Consider the following 18,456-nt stretch of genomic DNA (forward strand, 5'->3'; position numbering starts at 1 on the left):
AGGTACTTGTGAAACCATTGATGTTTGTTTTATTCCTCTACAATAGGTTCGCATCTAAATTTCGCACATTTTACAAAGAAGAGAAATAAAAAGGAGCTGTAAAAATTTCGCAAAAGCTACGGTTTGTTGTTTCTTTTTCATTGCGTTTAACAGGTATGGCTTGGTATAAGAACAAGTAGTTTCGTTTTGATTTAACGTATTGCATTTTACGAACAAAGAACCAGATTTCAGATTTATTATATAAAAATTCAAAATTCGAACTCTTGGATCTAGAAAAATTGCGGATTAAGTTTTTTTTCTTTCTCTCTTTGATTTTTTTTTTTTTTTTTTTTTTTTTTTCTCAATATCGCGTTTCACATACCGCGCGCTGTATAAAAGCATCACATATTTCAAGCATGAAGACAACTTCCGAAGAATAACTTATAGTTTTTGCAGTTTCCTCGTAAGCTGCGCTTTAAAGCTTTCTACTCCGTTGTATCTCTCGACGTTATCAAACACTCTTAATAACTCGAAACAGCGATATCTTATTTTGGGAATATTATAGCGATTGAACAGAAAATACGGGCATCGAAGTTCTCAGTTACGAATTTTCTTTTTTTTTTCTTCCCTTTTCTTTCTCAATAACAAAACTCATCAACAAATATAGGGCTGAAACTCCGGTCGTACCCTATTATTCTCAGATAAATAACATCTCGACAACCATTTCATTTGGATGCTCGTAAATTCTTTCAAACATTTTCTACTCTGCTTCCTCGTCGCTTCATCTCTTTTTTTTTTTTCTCAAATCTAAAAGAAAGGGCTATCTCTATCACCCTTTCGAGTTAAATTTGCCCAATGTCTCTCACACATGAAACAATTTCTCTAATTCCATTCAGCTAAAAAATTGTCCTTTTCATTCCGTGTGCACAAAAAGCTCTCCGCACCGTGTCTCGTACTCGTAAAATTTTGATCATCCAATTTTTTCTAAAGGACATTTAGAACATTGCCATGATCAAAACTTTATCACCCCCCCCGTGCTCCTATTTATTTTACGTCGCATTGTACAGTGAAAACGTCACTTCATCAGCACACGTTTCCTATTCTCCTCTCACAATACCAACGACTGGCTTATACCTGACTTTGGTACTTTTATCATTCCGCGTTAAAGTTCAGGGTTTTTTTTGCACGCACAACGTATACATATCATTTAACCCTCTTTATAAGTTTATCTCATCATTCACCACTCACTCTTACCTTTCAGCACATCTTAAGCATGTATGAATAATCTTAGTTTGTTACTCAATCCCAGAGAAAAAAAATAAATAAAGAACGGTAACGCCTGTTTTCGGCTTTAAACTCCTTTCGATGCAACCATCTCCGAAAGTTGCGGAGCGCCAAGCGATTTTTGTAACATTTCAACGTTTTTTCATCGCAAAAAAGTTACTTTCAAAGTTACTGAGCTCTTGTGTACAAGGTGTTACTTTTTTTCTTTCTTTTTTTGTATTTTTTAAAATTGTTGAAAAAAAAAAAAAAAAAAAAAAAAAAAAAAAAACATTCTATTACGACGCAAAATGCTCTTAGATCGACAATCGATATGTATATGCATTATGTTGCGAGTGAATGAAAGTTCTGGCGTATCGCATGCAAAACAGAAAAAAAAAAGTAATAACAAAAGTAAGTATTGTGGAGGACTAACAAAAAGAAGAAAAAAATAAAAATAAAAATAAATAAAAATGCGTGGATCAGTAAAATTTGCTAGACCGTTGCCGCCATGTCCTAATGAAATATGGGACTTGGGGGCGATTATTTTTCATTTCTCTTGCACTTTTCTGCTGGCGCTATTATCAAGTTTTTTCACTTTGTATAAACTTTTATTATTGTTTTTGTCGTTGTAGTGTTTATGTCTGTTATCTCTTCTAAACCCCTGCACGTGATTCCGCCTAATGCCCGACTCACCACCGTTGAATCGTGACGACTTCGGAGACGATGCTCCGATACTTGATGCTGCCGCTGCTTGTGGAGCAAACACCGTTTGCGCCACGTCGAATCCCGCATTTAAGCTAATCGGCTGCGATTGCTGTTCCATTGCTGATAATGCGGCGGCGGCGGCGGCTGCTGTTGATTCTGTTGGTGATGTCTGACGGGGTGACGGGCGCGGAACTATTGCGGGTTGTGCGGCAGAATCACGGGGATCGTGGATTGCTGAGAAGGCCCACCCGGGGGAGGCGCCTGTTGCTGGATGTACTGCATATGTTGTGGGGGCAATGGTATATGCGGCGGAATGACCGGGCACATAATGGGATACCCAGCCGGTCCATGGCTCTGGAGTGGCGGTTGGGGATACGAGGGTTGGGGCGTGCCTGAAATTTCATGGAGTATCGTTTTAACTTTATTTTCTTCATAACTGTAATTGTTGCTTGTGTATGGTGACGTGCTGATAAGATAAATTTTTTAAAAACGTGCATGCTTCAACGATTGATTTGCAGGGCACACTGTTTGCTTAGTATCCTCACTGCTGGCAAAGTGATGGAACATGGCCAAAGCTCTACCACTCTGTGTAAGCGTTTGTTTGAACGAGCAAAAAAATCAAATGGCAAAAATTGAAAGCAGCATCAATACAAAGTTTGTTAGTTTGCATTCATTTCGATAACCAATATCGTGCAGTATGAAATGAACGCCTACATAGCAAAAAAAAAAAAAAAATTATTGTAAAACTCGCGAAAATTTGGCATAAAAATGGATATGATGGTAAAAGTAAAAAAAAAAAAAAGTAAGCAAAAAGGAATCGATACACACATGTCTATCTCTACAGTTGAAGTCTTACTTGAAGTCTGTTGGTACTGCGACGTGTGCGAGGGATTGGGGTTGGCAGGCGAGGGCGCCTGGCTCGGCTGCTGCTGACCAGGCACGGCGTGTGGATGATGCGGATGCGGATTCATGTACTGAATGGCACCCGGCGTGTGTGGTCCAGCTTGCGTTTCGTGGTGATGCTGGTACGGGTTGGCAGTCATGTGTGGCGGCGGTGGCGGTGCCGGGGCCGGCACCATGCGCAGCATCTGGCCGTAGGCCGGTTGGCCCGAGTATGGTATTTGGAAGGGTCCGGCCGCCGGGTGCATTGGGGCTGGGGCTAGCAGGGGCTGGCCCGTTGCCGCGGCCACTTGCATTTGCGAGGATACGTCGGGTGCTCGTTGGTGCATCATAGGCACTGTAAATTGATGATATTCTGTTGAATTGAAGGACAACAGCAAAAATGTAGTTAGATGATTATAAAGATCAATATCATATTTATATAAATATATTGTTCTATTACTAAGAGCAAAAAGATTTTGTAAATTTTAATTAAAGTTGGTTGTAAAATTGTGATAATCAAAACAGTAAAGTTAACAATTAAAATATGCTGATAAGAAACTTGAAAGATTGTTGACTGTTAAAAGTAATAGGATACAAAAAAAAATTGTGAACTGTACCTATATATTGACCCTTTCGGTAACCACCTCTTTGGATGGCTTGATTCGGTGCTTGCGCGAAGGCTGTTGGCTGGTGGTTAGGCATTAAAAATGGAACAACAACAGCAGACTGCATGGGCGTAGCGTACTGCGGTGTCTGAGGCGTGTGCGGCCTGCTGGGATTTGGTGTACTGGGTGATCGCTGTAAAAAAAAAAAAAAAAAAAATTATACAAGTTTAAGTCAATTTCTTTCACAGCAACATTTTCCATTAATCAAACGTAACTGAGATACTAACGGGTGTAAAAGCTTTTGCATTAGGGTTGAATTCCTTGGCATTGGGATTAAGTGTGGATTTCTTGAAGGAAGCGGTTAGTTTATCAACGGTAGGTTCAGACTGCGTCAATTGAATAGGAGGGGTTGGTTGTGGAGTTTGCGGCTGAGACGGAGGCGATGTCTGCTGCGAAGAAGCTGGAGTTTGTGACTGCGGAGGCTGAGGTGGAACCACCTGCTGAGGTGGTGATTGCTGTTGGGGTGGGCTTGCTGTTTGTGGTGGCATTGGCCCAGGTGGAGATTTGTTTGGACCAGCCATGTCAACTTTGACTGGCGGTTGTTGTTGCTGCTGCTGCTGTTGTTGTTGTTGTTGCTGTTGGGGCGGTGGTTGCTGAGCCTGTTGTCCGTGCTGAGGAACCTTTTGGGATCAAATAATTTTTTTTAAAGAAAAATCTATTTTGACACATTTGTCAATTGACTGATGTATCAATAATTTAATTGAAGTGATGAAATAAATGTTTAAGAAAATGAATTCACAAAATTAAGAGTTTAATAATACCTTTTCCAAATAAAAATGTTAAACAATAACTTGCGTGTTCATATTTGCATTAACTTAAACTGTTGTTTTTTTAACATGTGCTCATGTTCAATAAAACGATATTCAATTACAAAAGGTTACTTGATTATTACTTATATACTTCAAGAATATAAATCAATAACTAGTGTTATTTGATGGCTGGATACATTGAAAACTGATCACGTATTTTTACACAAGTAAAAGCAACAGTGACTTGCACATATTAGTTATGTGTGCTTCTATTTTTGAAGGTATGTATATGTTACAAGGTTTCAGACACAACACAAACACTTATAAAAAGAAACAAAAAAAAAAGAGTAGAAAAATTTATTACTTATTATTTACATGCTCTGTTTGAAAAAAATTATCCTTATCACATAATTTTTTCTCCAAAGTTTCGAAATTCAATAGCTCAAAATTCAGAGCACAATGATTAAGCGTTAAATTAATGCAAATATTCAATTAAATTAAAAATCATGCAAAACTTGTGCAAAACTAAATTTTTCTCAAAATGTTCAACATTTGAAAAAACTAACATCATTTGAGTTAATAAGCAAAAAAGAAAAGAAAACTAAAATTCTAATAGTTAATAAGTATCAATAAATATATTTTTAATAATATCTTCGTTTACGGACTCTTTTAGGTTTTGGCTCCCATGGAAATGACGCATTGTTTACTGGTAACTAAAAATAACAATAAAAAAAATGTATAAAAAAACGTAAATGGAACGTGAGAAATGACGTTTCAATAAAAGGATTAGTTCCCCTCCACAGCCCATTAAGTTTAAGGAACACAGTTTTTTTTTGTTCCTTCCAATACAGGGTCATTGATGACAAAAAAATGTTAAAAAGCTAAAGGAACTGATCCTTTCACCGATTCTAAACAGCAACACAAACAGCGAGCAGCTTACCATGTTTGCAGGTTGAAGATGCGGTTCCTGCTGCTGCTGGTGTGGTGGCTTTCTCCCGAGCAAAGAAGCCGGTGGCTGCTGTTGGCCAGACTCCTGTCCGGACTGCTGTGGCTCGGCCAGCTTGAAGTCCGTGGCGAACTGGCGCAGCTCCGAGTGCTGGTCCTCCCTGCTCCTGGGCGTGGGTGCCTTCCTGTGCAGATCTTTCGAGACGATCGGCGTGGCCGGTGGTCCGTCGACCGAGATGGACTGCGTTAGCGGGGCGCCTGTGAGTTGGGACGATTGACCGTGGCCCGGCTGCTGAGACGATGGCAGCACGGGCACGTGGGCCGACGATTGTTGTTGCGGGGGCAGGGAGGACGGCGGTGGCTGTTGTGACGGGACTGGCGATGGGTGCACAGGGACCACATGGGCCCCGGAGAACGGTGCTGGCGGGGCCTTGTCCGACTGGTAGACCTGCTGTCTTCCGGGCCGCTCGCGTTTCTCCAAGCCCATCTTGCTGGACATTGGGGGTGGAGGCTGCTGCTGCTGACTCGTGAACGGCATGCTAGGCTGGCCTTGAGCTTGCGACATAACTGCAACAAGGTTTTTCCATATATCAGTCTGCGAAGCTTGGGTACATGTTGGGCTTTTAGGAAAGCAACGCTGTGTTTTCGTTTTAGTATGCTATGATAGTGTAATGTAAGAGAAAATCATCCAACTAGATACCATATTTGAATAACTTGAGGGTGTAAGAAATTGACAGTGATCCTTGTACTTAAGTCTGACGAGGCTCGCACAAATGGTCAGTGAAATATTATGTATATATTATATTTATTATAATCATTGATCAAGGACGTTTTCTAAATTTTATCGGAAGGCACTGTTGAATTTTTAAGTGACAGTAATTTGTTGACAATGGCTTTGTTGCACTTTACTTAGTTTTACTTTAAGATTTGTATGACTCATTTCTCTCTAAAGGAACATGAATTTGATTTTCTAGGGGTATTAAAAAAAAAACTATTACTTTGGTTGAATCATGTACTTGTATGTTAAAAAAAAAATCGTAAAAAGTTCCTTTTTATATTTGAAGTTATTGTTTCGTCTGTGCATTAATTGACTTAAAAAATATTATCAAGAAATTTTTCACGTAGACTGAGGATATTTGAAGACGGTCTGAAGTTTAATTGTGAGTACTCAAGTTTTTGTTACAATACGAAAACATTTTTTTCAACGAAATAATTTTTCTTAAACTCCAAGTTTTTGTATTGGTAATCATTGGTACAATAAAATCTGAGCTCATGAGCTCACAGTGCACTGTAATATATTCTTGGGAGTCCAACCACCAATGAAATAATCATGCAATAACTTAGTAAGAAAAGACCAAAGGGTTTTATTTTTCCAAAGCTGAAGAAAAACTTTTTTTTTGCTCCCATAGTATAAATTTAATGTGTAAGTCAATCAACAACATATTTATTTATTACATCACAAAATAAAATTCGTGAAATGTAAATAAAATAAGAAAGTTAAGAAGCAAAATATATTTCCAGCTGCAATGAGGAAAAGGATTACACGAACCTTAATTGACCAAAGTTGGTCAACAGAATCCTGGAATATACCTATTATAACGTAACTAAAAGTAACTTTAAATATGAGATTCAAGAATCATGGATCACTAGGATGGAATTTCATGTACAATCGGTTATTATGAAATCTTACATAACTCACCGAGATTTGAAACTCGTAAACAATTTAACGTAATTGAATACAAGCTTTCCAGTAATGCATTTAAAATTGAAATTCAACTATAGTGAAAAACGACAAGCGTCAAATGAAGGAGAAAGCTTGCATTGTCATTTTCCAATAACAAAATTTGCCATTGGTGCTTGAAAATATTTTGCTTTGAGTTCCTAATGTTTATATGATCTCTTAATAAGCTTGTTAGAAAATTCTTATACACAAATGAATAGACAAATAACTAACTACTAATGATAACAAAGGTGCATTTTCATTTCAACGATTGTCGCCAGTGTCGAGCAAAGAATTGACATTGACGTCAGTAAGCTGCTATTTTGCAAACTTGACCATAACCATGACACTGGAGTCAAGCATCGGCAGGAAAAGGCAGCTTTGATACCACCAAGACGACAAATAAATAAAATTTTGGGTCAACGTACACTTACCGGGGACGCTGGACTGTGAGGACTGCGAGGCCTGTGGAGCGGGCTGGAAGGGTGGAGGCGGCGTATTGTACGTGACGACGACTCCACTGGGCATTCCACTGGGTATACCCGCGACGTTGAGCGGCACTGGTTGGTGCGGTTGCGTTGGTACAATTGGTGGTGCATGCGACGACGAGGACGAAGACGACGAGGACATGCCACTACTGCTAGCTGATGATGGAATGTTGCTTTGGGGAGGAACATTGACCGGGGTCGCATTGGCTGGAGGCGGGGCCTGATTGTATTTTGAGGTGGGGGGTACCGTTGCTGGCCCGGGAGAAGCTGGCGGCGGCGTCGTACGCATCAGCTTACGAGTGTCGCCAGGCCTTCTCTTCGGTGGCGGCACGTATTTGTCAGCCATTGACGAACCACTGTTGCTCAAGCCACTGTTGTTTATCTCACTGTTATTTGAACGCTGTTTAAGAGAATGTTGGATTAGTATGCTTAAAGATTTTTTTCTTCAAAAAAAAAAAAAAAAAAAAAAAAGTGAAAGTGATCGAGTAATTGAGCAAGTTTTAAAGAGTTTCCGTCAAAATTACCTGGACTCAATTCAAGGGACAATTAATAGAACTAATTTTTAAAATATCCTTAATCATCCCTGATAGTCCTGATTAGTAATTTCAAATCTTATATATTTCCTTTTTTTTTTTAGTATTCAATAATTCTTATAGCTAATCTTCTTGGGAGTAAAAAAGTACGCTCGGTACCAAAAGATAATGAAAATTTGTTCGTCTGCTTCGAAGGAGTGCTATTTGAACACGTTTCGTAAACATAATGTTCATATTACGTGGCTTGAGTCCCTGGGATCCTCCCGAGGACGGACGACGGCTGAGAATTTATCTTCCTCGTCACCATTTTCGAGTTCTGCGCGAACCCTGTGTTCTGGCTGAGATTCTATTTCGTTAGCAATCTCAGCAGCCTTTTTCTCTTGCTCCTTGTAGTCCTTCGTGTCCTTCCGCTGGAGCGTTGTCGTGTACTGGCTCAAATTAGGCTCAAACGTAGTCATGACTCCAAACGTTTCTTCGTTTTTGCGGAACATATCGTCAGCATCCCAGCCATTCTGTGGAAGTTGGAAATGAGGGTTTAACAAAGAGTGTGACAGTTTGTTGGATAGTTAACGAGAAGAAAACAAATTTACCGCCGTACGATCCAACTGAAAGTTAGCTCCATTGGGTGTACCACACTCTTCCCAAGGCTGGAGCTCTTTATCTCCCTTAACTACACCGTTAAACTTACTAATAGCTGTGTCTGTCTGGAATGTATCTCTGGTTGCATAGTCCAGGTCGACATCTTTCGCTGTCACCATTACGATATCTTGTGGCTTAAAAATTAATTTCTCTACAACTTCGTTTGCGTTTATTTTATCATCGTTTGAGGCACGGTGAGCCATTTCCAACACCAACTCAAATTGACTAGAGAAAGTTCTAAATACACCCTCATATATTGAACCATTTAATGTTTGAATCTGCAATGAAAAATGGTTACATTATGGTTGACAGTTGGCGTAAAATTTATTAATAAAGTAGTTCACAATTACCTGTACAATATTGCCTACATGACTTGTGATTGCATGCATGAAGTGTCCATTATTGTACACTCCATCTGCCACGATGGAGGTCGAACCTCGTCCCCGTGGGGATGATCTGTAACACGTTTGTAAAATTTCTTAGTTGTTGAAACTCTTTGCTCTTATGGTCATTACTATCATTCTTTTCATGCTCCACTTAATTAATTTATTTTCTGTGCATTTACTATTCGTGACCCATTTTCATTTCAAGACTAAATGTATAGTAGTTCACCCTCAAATAAAATTTATCATATTCATCCGGTTTTTCATGTCTTGATCAAAACAACGAATATCTGATAGCAAACATGGATGTCACGTTGCACTCCAAAATTACATAATAATGAACGTGAGACATGAAATACCTAGAAGTGTTGGTGTTTGGGCGGTTCCTCTTTTTGCTGTTCATTTTGCTGTCGTAGTATCTCTCGTCACCAGAATTCGGTGGATGTCTCCCGCCGGTTTGAGGGGATCCTTCTGGTTTTTTTGTGGGGACCGGAATTTTGGCGACTTTTTCAGGGACTCGCCAAACGCAATATTAATAACAGAGCTTTCTCTCTGTGGCTCCTCTCTTTCCTTTCTTGCGCTTCTTCAACAGGCTTCCCTCAATGCCTTGGCCCTGCTCTATGCTGAAGTGTGTATTGCCAGTGCCAAGCCAAGTATTACAACGAGACTCTTTTCCTTGCAGTCACTTCGAGCAAAGGGCCTTTCCTTTTCTGGCTCAAGACACACTAGTATTGCATGGACGAGAGCTGCAAAAACAAAAAAAGAGGAATGAATCAGACTTGGTCAGTAATCTACTAGCCTTTCAAGGTCGTCCTCTCTATTGCGTAGAAAACAGCCCTTCCTGCAGTCAAACATTTGAAACGACCTATTTACCAAACCCCAACTCATTGGAATCAACTCCTCCCAGTGTCAATACAAAGAAAAGGGATGACAACTTTGAGAATCTTGTACAAAAACAAGATGTTAATACAGGTGCATATATATGTACAACAGAAACACGAGCTTGTCGTCTGCACTGCAGCAGACAGACAGACGGACAGACAGACTGCATGTGTGCAAACATACATGTACAGATGTATAGGAGAAAAAGAAAGACACGAAAGTACAGCAGAACAACGAGGAGTTTTAATATAAACAAAAATGGCATGCTATCACCAAAGCTGTTTGCTGCGGGAAGTCGTTCAGCAGGTCTCCCCCTGGGAGACGGAGCGCGTGCTAGTTTGCATGGGTAGATGTACTGTACGAAAACCCACCTCGTTATCTCCCCGTGTGTGTAACCCAACCACCAAATATATGTGCCCCTAGAACGCGCCCATGACCCTCCTGGACAAGAGGGGCATGCGTGCAACGGTGTGTGTACGGAGAAAGAGAGAGAACGCGCGCGCCTTTCTCTCTCAAAATATACGATGGGATCCTATAAGTAGAAAACACATTTATTTATAGGTGGAGTCTTGGGAGAGAGAAAGGGAGGTAGGCCAGTTTAATACGCACCCGCACGCACCAGATAACGACAACGCCAATGAGGAGTGTTTGATAACAAGATAACGCACTAACGGGCAACGACCATAACAATGTATACCTTCACGCACTGTTCGCAGACGCAACGCACGTTTGATTGATTGTCTTCTGTACTACTGATTCATTTTTGCAATTATACACACACTACTTTCTTGTATTGTTTTTAATATTGGTAAGATGTCCCGTTGTCCGCAATGACGGAACTATATATATGTGCGCGAGGGGGTTTGTTTTACTGCACTCTGCCACTCTCCTTGTTGTAGCTGTAGGTACGCATGCATGCACACACGTAACACACTGCGCACCTCTCTCGTTCGTTTGCCTTGCTGACGGATGATGGCCTTTGGCTGCGCCCTAATGCTGGCTTGGCGCGTGACGTAACGTTTTCTCTTCTCCTCGTAGACGAGTAGTACCTAACGTATATACACAGCTTGTTCTTAGGTTATACGTATTACTTAGCCCATGCTCTGATGTACATAGTATCTACAATAGCTTCCTTTACGACACTCTAATATTGCAGAGAGGGAAAATATAATTATGTGTGAACCCTTTGACACTTTTTGTATACTATACATCATACATGTCATGAGTATGATGATCATGCCTGTTTGTTTTGATTCTTGCATATTTATGAGTAACTAACATGGCAAAGAAAGCGACTGCTCCGAAATGTGAGGCATTAAGTACATGCAAATCAATAAGTTGATTAGGTGAAGTGGGCGACTTTTAAATCAAAGGTTAAAAGATATTATACTTTAGCGTAAAAGGGGCTACGGAAAATAGCGCGCGCGCGCGATGTGCACGAGACTCTGTACACTCAACTCTTAACGAGAGGAAGAGTTGAAAAGAAAGCTCTCTATGGTGTGTGCTTGTTGCTCTCTCGTGAAAGAGCGTTTTAGGTAGTTCGTTTTGGAACACGAAAGATATCAGCGTTCATATGTGCATGCATGCACTTAATGCATGGAACTTTTTAAATTTAGAGTATAACAAAAGGAAATTTTACAAGGAAAATGAAACTCGCGTGCCCGTTTGCTTGAGGTTGCGTGGACGCATGCTTTATTTGTCCATCTTTGTATTGCAAATGGTAATCACACATAACATGTCTTTTTGGACGTGCAAAAGTACAGAATGTATGAATTTTAATGTGATAAGGTTACTCCGATACCAAGTCAATAACGTTAAAAGGATGTAGGTAATTGAGAATCGTGTGAAATGAGGTCGCAAAACAAACGCACAAGCCATAACCTCACCGTCGTTTTGATACACCCTCTCTCTCTCTCTCTCTCCGCATGTGTGTTTTTGCGCATATGTTAATATGCCCCAAGGGGATACGAGTTTTTCTCTCTTCGGAAAGGCCGACAACTATATAATTTAAATACCGATCTTTTGCAAACTACATTTTCAATAATACGTGACTGTATGTGCAATATTTTAATTACAATGTACGTACCGTACGTATATATATATATATTTATGCTGCAACAGCATCAACAAGTTAGCTTCTGCTCTCTTCGTCGACGAGGTTGATCATTGACGTGGAAGAACTCGGCAGTAGCAGAAGCAGTGGAGGTGGCAGTGCGTACACGTTTCCCACCTTAACAGTTCAGCAGCCCGCGCGAAACAGTGGGGCTGGGTGGGCGTCTATATATTTCGTACACCTAATCACTTATGATTCTCGTATGTATATAACATGTAGTTATACTTCTGGCGCTTTCACCTCGACGACGGTGCAGACGTCGGTGAAAAAGCAGGCATGTGTGTCGTCCCGCGCGTACTACAAATAGGTATATATGAGTAGTTATAACGGCGTGACAACGCGTCCAGAACGCGTCTGCTTGCCCCGCTTGTTGACTTCGCGTAGTTCACAGAAGTTTAATTAAAATGAAAAGAACAGATCTACTTAGTTGAGCTAAAATATACTGAATAATTACTAATATTAAAAAACAAGACTCTCGTCAACAGCAGACTAGCCGAGCGAGCTGCTCCCAGCTCAGCAAAGAGTGCAGAGCATATATATATGTAATCAGTGATCAGATTCGTTCACCTTACAATCCAGGGACGGTCGGGGACAGTGTGGGCGAGTCGGAGACGAAAGTGAACAAGTGCTCTTCAGAAGAGCCTCTTCTCCGATCGTCCCCGATCGTCCCTGACCGTACGCGATGCGCAGTTGTACACGTTAGGTTAGGTTAATGCAAAAAGTTAACAAACTTGTTTGTATTTGCACTTCTTTATTTACAAACTATTGTTTACATACAGCATTAACCTAACCTAACGTGTGCAACTGCGCATCGCGTACGGTCAGGGACGATCGCGGACGATCGGAGAAGAGCACTTGTTCACTTTCGTCTCCGACTCGCTTACACTGTCCCCGACCGTCCCTGGATTGTAAGGTGAACGAATCTATCCTCTTGTCCCCATACCTCATACCTCTTGGTGATTTGTATGTTTTCCGGCCAGGTACATCAAAATGGTGGCCATCAGTGATATAAGGTTCGTTCGGAATTTGGTGACATACGGCGGTCTGCGATAAAAAAAAGAGAGCTGCACCGAGAAACGTCAAAAAATTAAACTAGCCGCTGCTCCGATCAGAATTTCGAAGAACCTCATGGGTGCGGCGTGCGCTCCGTAAACTACATCAGTTTCTTCAAGTATCTCGGTATCCTAAGATTCGTTCACCTTACAATCCAGGGACGGTCGACGACAGTGTGAACGTGGATATCTATCTCTCTCGCACATTGCCAAAGGTGGGAATATATGCCTAATCTGCAGACGAAAGTGCGCGATTACTGGGCGAAAGTCATGCCAAGTCAGGCCAAGCTGCGGCCAAGATAGGCGGCGTGGCAGCCAAGCTTGGGCCCAGTTTTTGCCCACTTTTAATTTCTACTCGGGAAGGTTCGCTCGGAATTTGGTAACTTGCAGCTGCGGCCCGCGGTAAAAAGAGCTCTGATCTCTGCCGTACCATGTAACTATTTCTCTGTACATCGGCCTATGTTATAACGGAGCTACTCACATAGACATTTTTTGCTTATTTCATTAGAGCTATTCACATAGACATTTTTTGCTTATTTCATTGTGAACGTTCATATTGAAAAGGGGGTTTCACTGTTCCGCTAAACTCAAAATGAGTGAACAGACTGAACAGACCTATACCGGCTATACCTCTTTTTCCATCAGGTAACAAAGCCTATAGTCGCAACTATGTTGACTGACAGAGAACACAGTATAGGTCTGTTCAGTCTGTTCACTCAATTGGAGTTTAGTGGAACAGTGGAACCCCCTTTTCAATATGAACGTTCACAATAAAATAAGCAAAAAATGTCTATGTGAATAGCTCCATTGTGAACGTTCATATTGAAAAGGGGGTTCCACTGTTCCGCTAAACTCAAATTGAGTGAACAGACTGAACAGACCTATACCTCTTTTTCCGTCAGGCAACAAAGCCTATGCCTATCGCCTATGGTCGCAACTATATGTTGACTGACAGAGAACACAGCATAGGTCTGTTCAGTCTGTTCACTCAATTTGAGTTTAGCGGAACAATGAAACCCCCTTTTCAATATTAACGTTCACAATGAAATAAGCAAAAAATGTCTATGTGAATAGCTCCAACATAGGCCTACGAAGCGAGAAAAAGTTATATGGTACGGCTCCTGATATGAGAAGCCCGATCCCAAAAGTCAAACATTTAAACCAGCCGCCGTTCCGATGATTATTAAGATACATAATGGTCCGGAGATTTGAGATATTTTTTTCATATTTTATAAGGGTTGTGTGGATATTTATCAAGTACCACGTGGTAAGAATTATAAACCAGCCGCAATCAAAACTTGACGATGAAAATTACAAAGTTGATGTACCCACAACTGACCTCTGATGAATGAACCCCCCCTTCCCATATAAAAGCAAAAACAGCCGCAACTCTGCTATTTGGTTTTTTACAATAATTTATAACAATAACCATAGTTGCGGCTGTTTTTGGATTTAATAAGGGGAGAAAATGACCGCTCATTTAAACTCTAAAATTATAGATAATGCATTTCTAGATAAGATAAGCTTCAGATGACTGGTGCAAAAAAGTCATTTTTTCCCCTTTATTGAATTCGAAAATTGCTGCAACGAGGGTTACAGTCGTAAGTTATTGTAAAAAGCTAACTGGCAAAGTTGTGGCTGGTTTTGCTTTTGCGTTTGTGTGTGGGGGATAGGTCCATTTTTTGGAGGTCTGTTTTTGGATAGGGGATGAATTCTAATTTCACCACAAATGCTTACATCTCTGGTAACGTCCCATTCCTCATCCGTTAATTTAGGTTCCGGCTGGTTTATAGAACTAATCACATTACAATATTAAAATATCCACATAACCCTTTAATAGAATGAAGTAGGTATGACAATAAAATTGTAGATCACTACGTCAGAGGGTTTATTAATTGCTGTGATAAATGCGGCTGGTTTAAATTTTTGACAATAAGTAGGATAGAATTAGCTTTTTGAAAAATTAAAATGCTATTAGCGCGAAAAAAATCATAGTGATAGTTGTTCGGTTTCAAAACAAATCTAAATAGTTTCAGACTCCAAATTGTGTCAGCTAACGGCCCAAAAAAAATGGTAAATGTGGTCAAAAATAGTTTTTCGTGTCTAGAAAAAAACTGGAGAGTCGGACCAAAAAGTTGTACCGTTGTAAAAGATGCGCATTTTCAAAAAGAAAATGATCTTCAGGGGAATAAAATTGGCCCCAGCCGTTTTTTCGCAATTTGCCAAAAAGTGCTCTTTTGGACCGTTTTTTTTTTTAAATCTATAACTTACGTTCGTTTGAATATTAAGACTTGAAAATTGAATACAAAGTAGATCTTGTGCCCCTTAATATCCACACTAAATTTCGACAAGATCGGTTGTAAACTTTTTGCAAACCGCTGCAAGAAACAAAAAATGGTCCCTTCGCAAAAAAGTTGGACGTGGCTGGTTTTTCAACATATTACCATTTTTCAAACGGCATTGTACTCGGCTATGAGCGAGTATAATATATAAGTATTATATACAAGTATACTCGTCCACGCAAAACAGTTTCTGGGCCACTGCATATATTCGGTCCCCCCTCACCGCTCTCTAGTTTCACCTTGCTAACTGTGATGAACTAATTGACCGTGTGTTCGCACATGTAAACAAAAGTTAATCAGCTAGTCACGTTTTAGCAGCTTTGAGCGCTTTGAAGTCCTCACACAGACAGTTTGTTAAGTCGCACTGCATGGTAAACCGCACTGACTGTGATACGGTACGATTTGGTACGAACAAGGTACACCTGGATGGCTAAATCAATCGCAATCATTGTAGTGTTGTCGTTTACACTAACATAACCTCATAATAAGTAATATTAACTCATCAATAGTATTTAATGCGATGATAAACAAATTGGAAATTAAAATCAGGGAATGGTTGGTTAAATAAGCCCAAGCTCGGCTGCCAAGATCAAACTGGTCCAAGTTTGGAAGTGGAACGGCGGACTGGTCAAGACACAAATTGGTCTAACTTGGTCCTGTTAATTTTTTAAGACGATTTTGTACCAGATTTTTGAAGTATATACCTAATTACGTTTTTTTGTAGTCGGTCGGTCCGATTTCTCTAGAATATAAGTCTGTATACACAGTGAGTATAGGTATACTTTCTTGAGGAATTGGACCGATCGACCGACCGACTACAAAAAAAACATACCCATTATGTTTTGTTTCTGAGGGTTTTTAATATCATTTTTTTTTTTTTTTCCTAAAACGGAGTTTGTTTATCGTGTTGATGTGATAATATAGTCTCTTAATCTATTACATATACATTGCAAAAAATTTATTGGACAAAGAACACTTTTCAAATTACAGATAAATTATGTACAGTGTACATCAAATTAATAAATGATGAATAATAGGTACAAAAATATAAAACAAATACCGTACAAGATTTTTTCTCACATTAACATATAGCTATAAATATGAAGCATTTAAGTATTGAATTTGATTGAAACCTTTTTAAACAAACTTGGGTCATCGCTAGATATGGTATATAGCAACTTGTACAGTCAAACAAATGTTTTGAATCGATATACTTGCACTTTTGTAAATACGAATAAAAAACTGTTTATGATTATTTGATGAGGTACTAAAAGATTTCTTGAAATTATATTTATGTTTTTTACGTAGTGATGTATGTAGTGCAGCTATACTATCCCCTCTACTTGATTAAATCAATTATTGGAAATCAATTATTGCCTATAGTCTTATATTGTTGGAGGAGGTCACCAAAAGATGCCTACAGCTCATTTTGAAAAATTAAATTGGATCTTTATTAATGTAGGTATATTGCATCAGCGATCCAAGACAGGTATAAAATCGGTAAAAGATATTTGATTATTTCCTCCTATTTATTGATAAACAATCAATTTTTGAGATCAATAAAAAAAAAATCATAACATTAATTTTTCTGGGGAACGTAAAACGAAAAAACTCAAAAAATCAATTTATGGGATGCACCGACTAATTACAGCGTATGAAAAAACATATAGAGCAAGACGTAGCTTTTTAATTAAGGCAAAACAAAATGCATCATTTATATGAGAAAAAAATCCACAAAAAATATCCCGTTTTAGTCCCTGATTTTTAAATAAAAAAAAATTTTTTTAGGCATACCCATGAAACTGGGCTTTTGTTACTCGCAATGTTATGTACTACGATGGAATAATCATGAACACGAGTTTGAGTGGAAATGATACCTTTTTATAGTGATTTACGTGTTAAAATTATATAATTATTATGTATATGTATGCAGCGGGTAGATACTATAATAGCATGTAAACAACGAAAAAACAGTGTCACCTCCATTGAGACCCATGTTCATAATTTTTCTCTCATAGTACATGATATTGCGAGTAAAATAAGCCCTATCTCAAGGGTGAGCTACAAAAAAAAATTTTTATTTTAAAATGGGGGACCTAAACGTTTTTTTTTTTCATGTGTATAAGAAAATCCAAAAGAAATATCCCGTTTTTGTTTCCCATTTTAATCAAAAAAATTTGTTGAGACACCCACTTGACACGGGGCTCATTTTACTCGCAATATCATGTACTTGGAGGACAAAAATTTCGAACACGGGTTCCGCAATTTAAATGTGAAAATCATACCTATTCAACGAACCCGGTTTCAAGGGGAAGCCTCAACAAATTTTTTTTTCATCAAATGAGGGGCAAAAACGGGACATTTTTTACAGATTTCCTCATATGTTCACGATACCAACCCCGTGCAATAATGATCTTCCATTGACGCGGAAAATAAAACGTCACTCAAAAACGTGGTGTCCAAAGGCACGCGTCCGCTCTCTGTCGTCGATCTCGTAGGCCGCGTTGAGCCTCTTGACAAGGTTTTTGGCGCGCTCGGATATGAAACTGTCAACCTGGCCCAGGACGTTCACGAGCTCGATTATTTTCTCGAAGCCGCGATTGAGGCGCTCGTTGCGCTCGATGAGCTCGGCCTTCGAAGAGGTGACTCCGAGCAGTTGTTGCCGCTGGTGACTGATTTTCGACTTGCCGGCGTTTTGGATCGTGCGTTTTATTAGCTCTCGGTTCTCTTTGACCGGTCTCTCGTCCGTCTGCAGCGACGCCTCCTGGGTTGATTGTTAAAGATTACACATTTTTTTTCTTTATTGTTATTTATCATGTTTTCATTTTTTTATATTTTTGTAAAAAAAATCATTTCATACAAGAAGCATTGTTTTTGTTTTTAACATCAACTTATCTTTGAAAACATATAATAAGATTTTTTCTGTTGAAAATTAATTAAAAAAAAAAAAAAAATGAGATTGGTGACATTGTTTAAATTACTACATTAGACGAAAAGAAAAATTTCATGTGTTTTGTGTAAATATGATAAATTTATTAGTGAATCATATTAATCGATGCATAGTTCATACGTGTGTGTTATACTGATTGGAACTTCTGATTTTTGGGGTGCCAACC

General features: G+C 39.4%; 2 protein-coding genes across 8 annotated transcripts; both read right to left on the minus strand.

Moving 5' to 3' along the window:
• Positions 1–1,504: 1,504 nt before the first annotated feature.
• Positions 1,505–12,493, minus strand: LOC106643095 (uncharacterized). Of its 7 annotated transcripts, none has more exons than XM_014358085.2 (12): positions 11,920–12,493; positions 9,311–9,697; positions 8,919–9,024; positions 8,520–8,846; positions 8,169–8,441; positions 7,343–7,796; positions 5,184–5,755; positions 4,909–4,956; positions 3,722–4,114; positions 3,447–3,627; positions 2,776–3,202; positions 1,505–2,339 (listed from the first exon to the last, which is right to left on the minus strand). In XM_014358085.2, exons 2-12 carry the CDS (start codon positions 9,352–9,354, stop codon positions 1,790–1,792), a joined length of 3,375 nt encoding a protein of 1,124 aa, XP_014213571.2. In that variant the 5' UTR covers positions 9,355–9,697; positions 11,920–12,493; the 3' UTR covers positions 1,505–1,789. The 7 variants fall into 7 exon arrangements, with proteins under 7 accessions (XP_014213571.2, XP_014213572.2, XP_014213568.2 ...); XM_014358086.2 differs by having other exon boundaries at positions 2,776–3,184; positions 7,337–7,796; XM_014358082.2 differs by having other exon boundaries at positions 7,337–7,796; positions 11,920–12,492.
• A 5,256-nt stretch (positions 12,494–17,749) lies between these two features.
• LOC149375425 (uncharacterized) lies at positions 17,750–18,002 on the minus strand (the record flags this gene model as incomplete). The annotated part of the gene is made up of 1 exon (XM_089589103.1): positions 17,750–18,002. A coding segment is annotated over one exon (222 nt), but the record flags the coding sequence as incomplete, so codon positions are not given.
• Between the last annotated feature and the right edge of the window lie 454 nt (positions 18,003–18,456).

This window comes from Copidosoma floridanum, unplaced genomic scaffold, assembly GCF_036245765.1.
Source record: "Copidosoma floridanum isolate Cflo_tuat_1 unplaced genomic scaffold, Cflo_Japanese_pri ptg000007l, whole genome shotgun sequence".
NCBI classification, from domain to species: Eukaryota; Metazoa; Arthropoda; class Insecta; order Hymenoptera; family Encyrtidae; genus Copidosoma; species Copidosoma floridanum.